Consider the following 14325-nt stretch of genomic DNA (forward strand, 5'->3'; position numbering starts at 1 on the left):
TTATTGGATCAGGTGGTTTCCTCTCACCCATAAACAGCCAGCTTTAGATCTGGGACACAGATGTTGTCATCTCCACAATCGAGCTGAATCTGGGCCTGAAAAAAAAAAAAGACCGAGATAAATGGAATAAATAGGAGCAGTAACTTAGATTTGGTTCCTTGTAAAATCAAAAGGTACAGGGAGAGAAAAGCTCTGGAGGAAGTGGGTGTTGACAGAAGCCAGAACAACAGATTTGTGATTTAATGAAAGGATAAGAGAGGATACAGACTATACATATCCTCTATATACACACAAAAAACTGTAACAATATTTGCATCTACCAGATGCTGGGAAGTTGTGAGAAAACATGACCCTTTAATGTCTGTAGGGTAAAAGTAATACGTGCCTTACACGTATGTGGGAAGGAAGAAAAGGGAGAAGGGAGAACATATGGTGGTGGAAGGTTTAAGAGAATCAAAGGATAGTAATTCCATCTTAACAAGTATTACATTTTTGTGGGAAAGTCTTTTTCAAAAACAGAGAAAAGCTCATATTTTAAAGGCAGTAGGGATTAATCTGCCCTTTAGTCTTACGTGACAGATGACCACAGTACAAGATAAATGTTATTTGATTTAGAAGTATAGTTTTTCTTTAACGCGCCCTTGAGCATTTTGCTTTATTCCCTCCTTTCTCCCTTTTTTCTGTCTTCTCTTCTCTGTTCTTCCATGTAGCTTTACTGTCATCGTAGCTGTGGCATGTCTCTCCAACATATGGGAATCATTAGATTCCCAAAGAATGCAACAGAGCAAAGAATCAGCCTGGCAATGGTTAACAGTGTCTCAGTGGAGATCCCTGCTTCAAGTTCCTAGTTTTACATTTATTTAGGACCCAAGATGCTATCGGCCATTTAATAACAAACATGCTTGAGTCTAAATGCTATGCAGGTATACACTGTACACTTCTAAGCGTGAAGTCTCTTCCTGTTAAAACTCCCCCACAGTCACCTGTGTTCGCTAATATGAGTTCATTTCGACCGGCACTGGATTTATGTGCACAGACATAGAATTGGAGGATGGATGCAGAGCATAACAGAACTTCCCCTTCATCTGTTTTGGTTCCAGCTGTAATAAAATTTAGCCAAGACCATGTAGTCAAAGTTCTTCCCATCTGCAGTATTTTATACTTGGCAGCATGGCTCTGCTCTGGGAGATTCCTGACTCAGTGACAACAGATATGACACTGATAGAGGAGAAGCTGAGGTGGAGGTGGGTGGTAAAGCAGCTTGCAGATGTGCAGAACATTACAATGGCAAAGTGACCTTTGACCTTATGCAACTCAGTTCTTATGTGGGTAAGAACTGAGTTTAACTGAGCTGCTGTAATTATAGTTGCCTAAAATAAGTTACCATCCACGTGCATTGATAAAATTCATTCATGTAGTCCATCCATCCATTTACTTTGGCTTATCCAGGTTTCAGCAGCCTAAGCAGACACCTCCCTCACATTCTGATAGTCTACACTCTTTGAGATCTTTGAGTTTGGCCACTTACAACTAAACACAGCTGCTTGATGGCCCAGTACTATATTGCAATTCTTTATTGTTTTCTACATAAGTACTCTGGGCCAGCCTTATATACTGGGAGTCATGAGAGGGAAGTTAGAAAGCAAGCAACCTTAGGTAAGACGTAGGGTCAGAGAATTGGGTCAATATCAGCCAACATGTGTGAATGTGGTTAAAAAAAGAGTGGAATCATTGTCTGATTTGGCCTGTTGACTGTTTGTGTTGGTGAGTGCAGTGCTGCTTATGGGGCGTCGCTGTGACTGCACCACTGAGAATAACATGCTCTGTAATACACTTACTAAGATCAAGTGATGAGCTCTAACCTATAATCTCTTCCTTCTAAAAACTCTTCATCTGTCGTTCACTTTCATCTCTTGATCCTCACAAATGTAAAGCATGTTTCCCTCCAGCTCTTAAAGGAGCAGGCTATTCTACTGCCATCAACTTCATGTTACAGTGAAAACTCCAAACAGCATCACAATTAGATCTGGCATAAGTTCAGTTTCAAAACAATTTACTGGAAATTAATGACATGTGTCATAACCATTGACCCAAGCGACATTATACAAAAGAGAAGATCTTAACCTCCTGAAGTCCTCATCGTCAACAACCCTAACCTTAACGCTCATCCCAGATAAAAAGTTTTTATGAAATTGATTTCCCAAGTCTTGGTAATCAAGGACAAAGAGATATAATCATTTTCACAAACACTGTTTTTCTCCAAAATATAGGGTTAGGCTTAGACCTCAGAGGGCTAAAACTATATGCCGTCAACCCTTCTTTAAATGCAAATACAATATACATGTTTCATTTTTTGAACTGCAAGACCTTTAAGAGCACATCAACAGCTTGGAAATGTACTGAAGAGACACATTCATCTGGACCCAAACACAAAGTCTCATAATGGTTTGGATAGAAGGTCTTTCCAGCTACGACAGCAGACAAGAGACTAATTCTGCTCCAATGGACGTCTGACTCTTTCCCCAACACAAAAACAATGATGATAAAATGAACTCATTAACTGGACTAGTCATTGACAGCTCAGCAGACTGTGTCATTCTCACTAAACATTGTAATATAACAAAGCAATTACAGAACAGAAATTAATTAACTGGATATTAGTGAAAAGCCATTAATACAGTGAATAATGAGCTCTGACATCATTTCAATTTTCTGCAGTATCCCTGTAGTTGCTGGTGTGGTTGTTGTGGGCTATTGTACTGTCACCACACCCAGCAATGTTCTAACGTGAAATGCATGGCAACATCACTGAAGCATTATCAAGTTTATCAATGGCCTTTACGCTCTGATTAAGTGTCCTGTAGTCCTGCAGTTTACTATATATAAGCCTGTCTGGACGCAGTAAAAAGCAGTGAAACTGATTTTGTCTAGAAAGACATAGCAGCAAATCTGTCCACAGCATTAGTGTCTATGGGTACACAGCTCATGGCAATTACTGACAGCTGACTGAGGAAATTTTCACTGGTGCTAATTTGGCATTATGTGAACACAGAGAGTGAAAATAATGGGGCTCAAACTGTAGTTCACAATGTAAAGCATTATGGGACTTGTAGTTCTAAACCCTGTCTCACAAAAAGTATGGCAAAGAAAAATAACAAGGGTTAAACCCCACAAACCCTCAGTGGGGTCACTTTACTATGGAGGAAAGTTTGTGACTTGGTCTTCTGTCATCAGGTACTTTTTAAAGCTTTGACGTATGTTGGGGCAAATTATCATGTTGGAGTACGCATCCTTCACAGCAAAGGAGCAAAGAAAATAAAAGCAATCAGGGGGCATCTCTGTGCTGAATTTACTTGCAGTCTGATGCAGGTAACCAAAGCCACCATAGGAAAAACACAGCTGATGAGGTGTGACTTTGCTAACATACAGTAAGCATGGTTTAGGTTGCTTACTCATTAAAGCTGTGTTGGAAACTAAAGGAAGAGTGATATTTCTAATTGATTAAGAAGTCTGCAGCTTTATCTAATTATATCATAAGGCCAATAAATCTTACTCCGTGTCACAAATCTGCTTCAGTGGAAGCATACAACTCAACAAAATCTTAGCTTTTATGCAAAGGACGGCTAAAACGGGAGATCAACAGATGAACCTGGTAATTTTTCCTTTAAGGATTCTGAACTCAAACAAGTTTGGTGCACTCAATATTACAAAACTCCAATTACAAGCACATGTAGTGCACACTTACACACCCACATCACACACTCACTTCAGCTTATATACCTCACATAAACATGTGCACATTTGCAGGCCCTGGCTCTTGCCTGGTGGAGGAGACCACTGGCAACATACATAAACAAACCACAACCAGATGTCTGTGAGCTGAGCACCACCCCGCCCAAACGGAGCTGTCAGTCCCCCCTCTGTGTTTTTGCAGAGCCATGACTCGCAAGTCCTCCATAAACCTTCCAACTCTTCGTATATGAAACGCGCGCAAAGGAATTGCCAACAGAGACCAGAGAGCAGAACGCATTGATTTAACAGTGCCGACCCGCAACCTCTAACCATATGGGCTTCGCTACTATAGAAGGGCCACATATTTATGTGTTTTTGTAAATGCTAGCCTCTGTCCTTGCCAATCAAGTCATGTTCCTATATGAAAAGTAAGAGTGAGCCGTGACTTCACCATGTATGGAACAAACATGACTTTAGGTTGCTTGGTAGAGCATCCTCACTCCCCTTGCTCTCCCTTCATCTGGTAACATTTGTGGCGACCATCTGGTTAAACCCTAAGAAGCACGGCGTGTGGCCATATAAGTGGTGTGGTCTAGGATTTTGGTGTGGTAATGTGATATACAGTACAGACAGACTCTACACTTTTACAGAAGCACACACTTCTTATCCTCAGAGACTTTAGACTTCAAAGGCAGTCTTCAAAGGGTTACGTTAAAAATGCATCCAAGACACAGCAGAAAAGGGAAATGTTATGAACCCCTGGGATGCATCACATGGTTGAGTTTGTATCCATAGTTAATACACCTGAGTTTGGGGTTTTGTTTATTCTAGTATTTGAAGTTTCTTGCATTGCCTTTATTTTGGGTCCCGGCTTTGTTTATTCTTATTGTTGTAGTGCCTTTCAGTTTTGTGATGTACTTATAGTTTGCTTGTTCTCTTTAAGTTAGCCTTCATGTCTTCCTACTGATAGTTTCCTTGTCTCTGTATTTAGCTGAGTTCTTTTTGCTAATTTACTTGATAACTAGTTGTCTCGTGTGTCTTGCTTTCAGTTTAACTTCCTCCCCTGTGATTGTCTTGATTACTTTTTGTCTTGTTTTCAATTCCCAGTTAGTCCTCAGTGTGTATATATAGTTCTGTCCTTCCCCACAGACAGACACATAGTCCCTCTAAGCATCTGTCTATCTTCCCTCTTGTTCTTTCAGTTTTTCCTGGAACTCTTGGATTTCTGCTGTGTGCTAAATTTGGTGTTTTTGCTTTTAAGCCAGACTTCAAGGTTAATTTTTTCTTATCAGTCTGCTTTGCATCCTTCCTTTGGGTCGTTCACTCTAAAAAGCTGACAGAAAAAGAGGAGAAAATAGGTGGGACAGATGCCATGTTCACAAAAACAAAGTGCAAAAAACAGACTTTGCAAGTAAATATGCGGCACACATGAAGCATACGATCTCCACTGAAGCTTTCATTGCAAGATTTAAATAAATGTGCACGGTGAGGCTCGACCCTCATGTTTGGGAAGGTTTTGGTAAGGTTAAATTAGGAAGGAGGGTGCTGGTAGTGCATCCATAAGTAAATGATATACTTTTTGTATCGTGCTGTTAATGGCAGGAGCACATACAATCCTCTGCACAATGGCTAGTTAACTCAGGAAGTGGTCCTAGTAACCAACACCACATGCTAGAAAGTCCAGGAAAGGTGTCCAGCAGACAGTCAGATAACTTCCAGACCATAACACGGGTTTCATTTTAGAAAGATGGTTGAATTGTAAGGCAATGTCTTCGCTGAAGTAATCATTAAAAATTCAGTGTTTTCAAAGAAACTGCACTAAAATTATTGTCACCAATAATTTTGGGTAAGCTGAGGCTCCTCTCGCCTTTTTGATAGTGCAGGATATGGAGAAACTGTAATCCGCCATAAAATTGCCCCACAGCTTGCTGTAGAAGCATCCAGCTGCAGCCTTGCAAACCAAGTTCATGACACCACCACCCTCACCATTACACTAACTTTAACCCTATGCATGACACACCCACTTCCCTACAGCACAGCTGCAATCAGATATATGTGGTTTGTGTTGCCCACTTTCTTCTGAAGTGGTTTAATGAGACCTGAAGAAATACTTTATCTCAATGACCAATTCCTAATACTCGCATTAGCAACAGAGGGTTTAAACAGGTTTTGATTTGTATTTGCTGTTTTGCTTAAAATGCCTGATGTTGCGCTTTACAGGCGCTACTGGCACCACCAAACTGTAGCATTTCGGCTTTTAATTGCGAGAATAACATTATTATTATTATTATTGTTATTATTAATAATAGGCAACATCTTCAAACTGCTTGTTTAACTCTACCATCCCTGCATCTGTTTCTAGATGCATGCAACAGTGTATTGTCACAGCGTTTTGCATTATCCTATCATTAGATGATGTACATACCTTCTGCTCTATGAGCTGTTCTGTCTCGTAATTGAGGATGGGTCTGAGGCCATGTTGGTCTAGCGGGGCCTGTGGATCCAAACTGAAATTAAGGCTGATGTAAATGGGGGACAGTTTATCCCGAAATTCTTCCTCAGGCTGAAAGAGAGAAAGAAGCAACTGCATTAGAAGCTGAGAAATCTGTATATTTAAATAAAAGAAAGCTACCAAGTGCGATTTCTGAAAATAAGAACAGATTTTACAGCAAAAACTGGTCTACATTACTTTTTCATTGTAGTAACTAATGTCTGGTGTGGCTCACTCTGACTTCTTAGCACACCCGTCTCCTTAGTGAACCAGTCCCATGGATCTGATGACTGAACCATCCCTTAATTATACTGCTACAGGCTCAAGTTCTTTTGCTCTCAGTCTTGCTATTCTCTCATTTTTTCCTCTTTCCCTTGACCCCCAAAACATTTGCCTCAAACAGCCGACCTTCCCTGAACCTGGTTATGCCGAAGTGTCTTTTCCTGTTGAATGGGAGTTCTTCTTTCCCACCATCAACCACATAGAGTGAAGGATTCTGGGTATACAACATATGCAGTCATTCAAATGGCCAACAGCTTGATGTGGTTGATGGTGTCTATAAGTGGATGATTTTAATTTTGATTTTGAAAGGTGGACGAAGCAAGAAGCATGAAAAACCCACACAAAGAATTCAAATTAAAACAGCATGAAACACACAGGTTAAGGGGTTAAAGGAGAGGCTGACAATGTCAACTTATTATGCACTGAGGTAAAGTCAATATAACCAGAGGTTATAATGCACACAACTGATGAACTGACCCAAATTGCTAAGCTAAATTGAAAGGGATTTTGATATTATAACAGCAGTGATATAACAAGTTAGTTTTTAAAGTAATATTACCTTTAAAATGGCCTGAGTGTGTTTAAAGTTAATATCATGTTGCCTGATTTCCCTTTGCATAAACACAATGATGTGGCTCTTTTAAAGAAAGAGTACAGAGTACACAGACAGATAAGTGCTGACTGACATGAGTGCATGTTTGTCAGTTTCTACTCTGGTCTCTTATCCTGTCAGAGACCAAAGTGCTCTGCTCATTATATCTAACAGTGAACATCCACACGTATGACATAAGCGCCTTTGTCAGGCACAATCTTTGATCAGGTCACCACTAAGTGATGAGAGGATTGGTACTGAAGCAGTTTCACCTCACGTAGCACTTCAAACAGCAACTTCAAACCCTGTTATTAGGAAATGACTTCAACCTCGGTATTAGCCGAAAGTTAAGTGCATTCACCTGGTTCTGCAGGTGCAAACCAGTCTCTGATTAGACGGCTCCAATGAAAAGCAGCAGGGCTGGAGTCGTTTCCAAACATCAAGAAGTAGAAAATTTGCAAAAATTATTAAAAGCATACTTATGAAATGGTTGGTCTGAAGAATAAGGGCTGTTTGCACAATTACTTTCATGTTTGTAAATGATGTGTGCTTGTTCTCCTGCCCAGATGACAGCATGAAATATGAGCGACTATTTGCAGGCTTATTATCATAGTTCTGCCTGAAAGTACATTTCTGTCCCTGCGTGTGTTTATATCTGAAAATTGCTGGGTGTACTTATCATTATAGCCAATATCTCCTCACCAAAATGCAATTTGCACATCTTTTAGCCTTTAAATTATTAAATGTTTTTCATTCCTTACAAAAGATCTGCAAAGCTCATGAATGATTCAGATTCACTGTTTATGTTAACTTTTGTTAGATATGTTGTCCTTTTTTAATGTTTTTTATATGTTAACTATGGTACCAACTTTCAGTACGTACATGCATAAGAAATACTGATCAGTAATCTTACTAGTGGTTGTCATAAAACACGTGTCATTTTTTTCTCTCCCTCTTTTTTTGTGGTACAAATTGACAGGAAATGTGGTGAAAGAGATCAGGGGAACGGCATGCGCCAAAGCTCCAGATGACCATCTGAACTAGTTGTATTTGATGAGAAACTAGAATGAGACTCAAGAGAAAGATTCAGAAAGGTAAGAGAAAGAGCTTGAGGTCTTTCTTGCTTTATATTGTTGTCACAGAATAAAAATTAAGTTTTTGTTGCTGAATTATTCGGTTCATGGATGTATTTCACTGTGTTTTTGTACTTTTCAGAGGCTCCAAATCAAGTTATGAATGCTTTATAAGCAATCATGCTAATTATTTAGCTTCATTCATTTCTTATTCATTGAGGAGCACCTCATGTTACAGTCACACAGTGGCTGGACACAGCAGCACAACCAAAACTATTGTGACAGAGTACAAAGAACTTGCAGTCTTGTTGCTGATGAACAGCAGCTCTGTGAACATTAGCAGTCAGTTGTGCTACGGTGATAAAACAGTTTTAAGATTGAGTAAGTCGGTTATCAGTTTGCAACTGAAGTTGGCGTTTACTCACAAACTGTGATAATATGATGAGTTACGGTTATTTATATTCCCAAAATCGATCGTGTTTCTCTTTCACGGCAGGGAAAAGGCTCGTTGCTACCACCTTTTTACCCCTCCTGGATAACGTGATATAATTTACATGATATCATGATATCACGGGGCACTAAGATTTCTAACTGGTTGTAAACCTTTAACACATCACTGTACTTTCTGTTCTCTGGCTGACTGCTTCCCACTGGCCTTACACAGGATGGCTCATTGGTATAATTTTATCTATAAATCTATTTGTGGTTTACTCCCCTCTTATTTATCAGACTCTTACAGAACTTGGAAAGAAGGCATTCTCGTTTTCTGCCCAGTCCTCATTGGATGCATTACAGAAGGACTTGCAGCTCTCTCAGTTGCAGATTTAAAAAAATGAAAAAATAACCTTGTAAAATCATCACTATGGGAACTTGTTCCTCTTTTTGAAATGACTGTGTAAACATTAGGCTATTCTTTGTTGTCGCAATTTTATTATTGTCGTAATTTTAATATGTTTGTCTGAAACAGGTCTCTCTTGTAAATGAGACGTTGAGTCTCAGTGGGACTGCCTGTATAAATAAAGGTCAAATAAAAAAAATAAATACAAATATGGTAAAAATCAGAAATACTTTCCCATCTTGTAAATCTGTTATCATCTACATATACAGAAATTCATATTAAGCAGAACTTCACATTAACTACTTTGAAACAGAAATGAAGACTTTTCTCCAGAAATAATGACATGGGCGCTCAGAAACGTCTCTTTTATACAGGAATGTAACCAGTTAAGTGAAGTACCCTATTACAAAGAGATCTGTGCAGTGCAGACTGCAACTGCAACATGTTATTTGCAAGCCTTTGCCAATGGAGAACCTGAACGTGATTGCAATCAGACCACAACAGTTTGGAGACAGGTTGCTTCCTGTGCAATTCCTTTGACATGAAAAGTGGCTACCCAGTAACTGAGGGTATTGTATGTTCAACCTCTAGGCGACCAGTTGGTTTGCAGCTATTTCCCCTCAAAAGCATTCAGTGGAATCATTGGGCAATTTTTCCTAGTCACAAGGGGGCCGCAGTCCTATATCTTCTCTAGTTTGACTAGATAAATAAATTCTACCTGACCAAAACAAAAGGTTTGCTAAAAAAATCAAATGGAAAACATTCGCTCAATCTGCTTGACCTCAAGGTGCAAACACAGCTTGTGTGACTGACCCGCAGATAGATATTGCTGTTGTGACACAGGGGCTTTCTGTTGGTGAGGTTAAAGGTCTTCACTAGGCTGGGCTGCTGGCTGTCCAGGAACAGAGTCCTCCTGATAGACTCCTTCTGCTTCTGCTTCCCACTGTCCAACTGCACCTCTGCCACGAAGCCTTAAAAAAATGTATGACACACACATCTATGTTTCACACAAATATGCCAATTGGTGCAAAGCACATACACGAGCGCATATGTGCTCAGCCGTCTGTGTTTGCCTGGCCACATGCAAACACACACATATGCAGGAGTAAATATTGTTATGGCAAACAGCCTTTGTGTGCTATTTTGTTCTCTGTACAGAAACATAGAGAGCATTGCTGCAGACCACATGACAACAACTATGCAGAGAACAGAGACAATACACACCCACTCACTTCAAATAAACACACACGCACTTTTCTAAACTGCCGGAGCCCACCAAGTTACCCCGTGTTTACACGATTGTTCTTTTATCTTGATCTTAACTGCCAAATTGACCACAGTGAGGGCTAGCATACTTGTGGCTGCACAAAGAAAGCAAGGTAATGGGGACCATCTGTGCGTTTGTGTGTGCATGTGTGTGTGTGTGTGTGTGTGTGTGTGTGCGTGCCTCACCTAGACAAGAGGGGAGGTGCTTCCCATTAGCCAGCAGGCAGAAAGTGATGCTGACGCTGGAGGTTTAAGACAGACACAAATATTTTTTAAAAATTAGCATGCAGAGCTAGCAGGGATGTCTTGACTTTATTTGAGCCGTAGCTCTGTCTTCCTCAGAAAGTATCCCCTATTCATAGATTTATTGTTTTGGGGTTTTTTCCCTGCACTAAGACAGTGTGCATTAAGCATCTACAGTATGCCTCTATCAGGCAGCTGTTCAGTAAATAAAGTGAATAATTATGGTTCTTCTCTTAGGGAGACCAAATAAAAGGGTCCTTTGATGCTACCTGTGCTTATCCTAAGTCAAAATCAAACTGTATCCTTTTTTATTGTTAATAATTCATTTAAAAAAATCTAGTATTGTGCTTCTTAAATGAGAAATAGCAGAAAAAGTGTGAGAACCAGTGTATCTAAATCGATGCTGTGCAATAAATTCAGACACAGATTAGAAGGGCCAAATTCAGTCTAAGACTGTTTGCAACCTTCTGAAGACCAAATTCTGCAGAAAGTAATCTGATGACAGAAAGTACTCCCTCTCTTAAAGTTTAGGATTGTATGTATTAAGCAATAATTTAAAAAAACTTATCTGATTCTTAGCAGGTCTTAAAATTAGGAAAATTCAACCTCAGATGAACCATGAGAAGATGTTTAGTCATAATGCACAGCACCACATTTATAGAAAACATCTCATAGAACTGCAGCACCACCAAGCACATTGTTGAGTTGAGCATGAACTGGTCTGTACACCAAAGTATTCTAGAGTCAAATGTGAGGCCGTCTGTCTGACAACCAAAGTCTGGCCAAAATCGGGTCATGAAACGATCAACGATCGCAAGCACAGCAGCAAATCTACAACAGAACGGCTGAAAAAGAAGAGAGTCAAGGTGTTACAGTGGTCCACTCAAAGTCCAGACCTCAAACTGGCCAAGATGGTGTGGTAGGACCTTAAGAGAGCTGCACATAAACAGATGCCCGCAAACCTCAATGAACTGAAGCAACATTGTAAAGTAGAGTGGGCAAAGATTCCACCACAATGATGCGAAACTGGGTCATACGGAAAATGATTACCTAAAGTTATTGCTGCTAAAGGTGGCTCTAGACACAGGTGGATTTAAGCTTTTACACACTGCATTTGAGCTTTTTAAAATAAAATAAAATAAAATAGTTTAGTGTTGTTGTTTTGCTTTTATATTTGCCTAACTTTAGAACCTGCTAAGTACAAGATGTTTGTTATTATTACCTCACTATATAACCGTAGAACTGAAATACGGTAGATTTTCTGTGTACCGTGACTGTAACATTATACTGGACAAAGCAGAAGGTGTGATGGGAAACGATGCTCACAGAGGGAAATGGATGGTTGGATTAACCAGTTAAAACAAGAAGATCCACTGCTCCGCTCCTGCAGTCAGCAGGGGTGGCAGATTGGTAGAGATCAGAATAAAACACTGGAATGCTCCAGTCTATGTTTATGCAACATCCCCAGACAGCTTTCAATTAGATACGAAAATGTTGTCAGTTTGATCTGATTCTAAATTAATTCCAGCCATCCTTGGCCATTTACTTGCATTTAAACCAAAGTAAACACTGACTCTAAATGTGCTGGAATAATAACACAAAGTCAGCACTTAACAATTACACTATGTGCTTGAATGGTGCACATAAAAGCACAGGAAACAAGCTGTGTAAATCTGTTTGGCGACACCTGGGAGCTGCTTGGCATCTCGCTGGATCACGTTCTTCATATGTTTTCAGGAGTTTTGTCATTTCGTGAGATCTACTTCTCCTCTGATTGTACACAGATTTATTTATCCTCTCTAGGCAAACTTGTGATTTGTAAGTTTGGGTTATGTTTGACTTCACCCTCACAGACATGGTTAGGCACAATTCATCTCAGCTGGACACATGACCAGCTGATATGCAACATCACCACGTTCTACAATCCTACTCCCACTGCTTACTCTAAAGTCTTTCACTGAAACCCCCAACCAGTCACAGCAGATGGCCCCGCCCCTCCCTGAGCCTAGTTCTGCTGAAGGTTTCTTCCTGTTAAAAAGGAGTTTTTCCTTCCCACTGTCACCATGTGTTTGCTCATAGGGGATTGTCTGATTGTTGGGGTTGTCTCTGTATTATCGTAGGGTCCTTACCTTAAAATATAAAATGCCTTGTGCAGAACCAAGAGCAAAAAGAGCTACAGTCTAACACCTCAGACACCCGAGCTTTATTCCTCAGAATTATAACACATAAAAGTGAGGGAATTTAAGTGAAAGGTAAACATTCTTGTCATGTTTAATATTAGCTGTTGTAACTATGGAAACACATGAAAGGTCCCTTTTAGGAGCTCTAGCTTTGAAATGCACACATGTACATGAATGAACATCGTGTTCATTCATTCCATAAAACTTACAAGCCTTTTCCAACCTTTTCAAAGCCTCCGTCTCCTTCCCAACTCTCTTTTCATTCCTCCATGTAGCTACTCCACCTTTCTCCCACCTCCCCATCTTCTCCTCTCTCCCTCTGTTTCCGTTTTGTTTCCACGGCAGCAAAAAATACAGCAATAAGCATGAAAACAAGACTCGCTTGTATCAACATCAGAGTCAGATACAAAGACACCAGGCAGCTTGGCAAACACCCCACAACAGCATTTAAAGGTTCCACACTGAATCCGATGGTTAAAGTGAACTTGTGGAAAGAGCTTTATTGGGACTGAAAGCTGGGAGAATTTTACTCCTTGTTTTTCCACTGATTCTAAGAATACTCTGTGTTCAGAGGAGGAAACTGGCAAACATGAAGTCATTTGACATTCTCTTGAGGTAAAGCACTGACTAAGATGTGTGTTACATAATTTAGGAGATGCTCCATAACCTCAGAGAACTCTTGAGTTGCTCTTAAACTTTTTTGGTAGACCATTAAAGAAACTTCCACTACAGCGGTGAGTGCCAAAGGCTCGATCACACTGTGTATAATCCACCTATTAATAAGCATATGTTTCGAACTCTGAACAGGAAAATACCTTACCAAGACACAGAAAGACTTTTATTCCCTGTGGTCAGCATGCAGTGCTTCTCCTCCTGGTTGAACATGGTCGGCTGTACTGTGAGAGACGCGCTGGCGTTCACTATTGGCCGAGCTCTGATTGCAGACACGAGACAAGAATGAGTAGAATGGTCTGCATGATTGTGATTACGTTACTAAAAGTTTAAACATACCTGTAGAGGACAGCTTTATCTACCCCAAAAGCACCGACAATCAGGTCTGCGAGAAGAGGAAAGTGACTTAAATCAATAAATGAAATGAAACAAAGAAGAAGCGTTGATAGAGATCTGTTGGAGCCTTTTCTGCAATACCTGGGTACCCGTTTTGATCTAGATCTCTGTTGCCTCGCACAGTAAAGCCAAAACTGGCCGGGAAAGAGCTGAAAGCCCACTGGCCCGAGAGCATCTGAGTGGGGGTGTCCTTCAGTCCTCCAACATGACCGTTGTAGATGAAAACCGACCCCTGCTGGTCGTCTCCTCCGTACGGACAGCCGATAGCCACATCTGATCGTAAACAGCAACAAGACTTTGTTAACTACATGTATATTATTATGCAAGGCAGCACAACGCACTTATATTCCTTCAACAACAAAATAATGAAGAACAATTGTTCTAAGACTGACAGTTGTTTTTCAAGGAGCAGACTTCAGTCATTTGCTGTGTTTATTGGTTATTTACATTGTTAGACTTTGGCTGAATCTTGAATGAATGAAGTGTAGACTCTGTCAGTGTGTCTGTTAGCTCAGCCAAGTTATCATTCACATTTGGAAAAGCATCTGAGGCAGTTTAAA

At 40.2% G+C, this 14325-nt stretch overlaps 1 protein-coding gene across 1 annotated transcript in view; it reads right to left on the reverse strand.

The window, feature by feature from the left end:
* LOC120716003 (integrin alpha-5-like) overlaps positions 1–14325 on the reverse strand; it is a 50131-nt gene that overhangs the window by 16772 nt on the left and 19034 nt on the right. The window contains exons 13-19 of the mRNA XM_040003344.1: positions 13847–14038; positions 13709–13754; positions 13518–13631; positions 10461–10516; positions 9822–9979; positions 6158–6295; positions 28–95 (exon numbers count right to left, since the gene is read on the reverse strand). Coding sequence (XP_039859278.1) covers positions 28–95; positions 6158–6295; positions 9822–9979; positions 10461–10516; positions 13518–13631; positions 13709–13754; positions 13847–14038 — 772 coding nt within the window. The remainder of the gene's footprint in view (positions 1–27; positions 96–6157; positions 6296–9821; positions 9980–10460; positions 10517–13517; positions 13632–13708; positions 13755–13846; positions 14039–14325) is intronic.

Source organism: Simochromis diagramma, unplaced genomic scaffold, assembly GCF_900408965.1.
Source record: "Simochromis diagramma unplaced genomic scaffold, fSimDia1.1 OVJJ01000646.1, whole genome shotgun sequence".
Taxonomy (NCBI): domain Eukaryota; kingdom Metazoa; phylum Chordata; class Actinopteri; order Cichliformes; family Cichlidae; genus Simochromis; species Simochromis diagramma.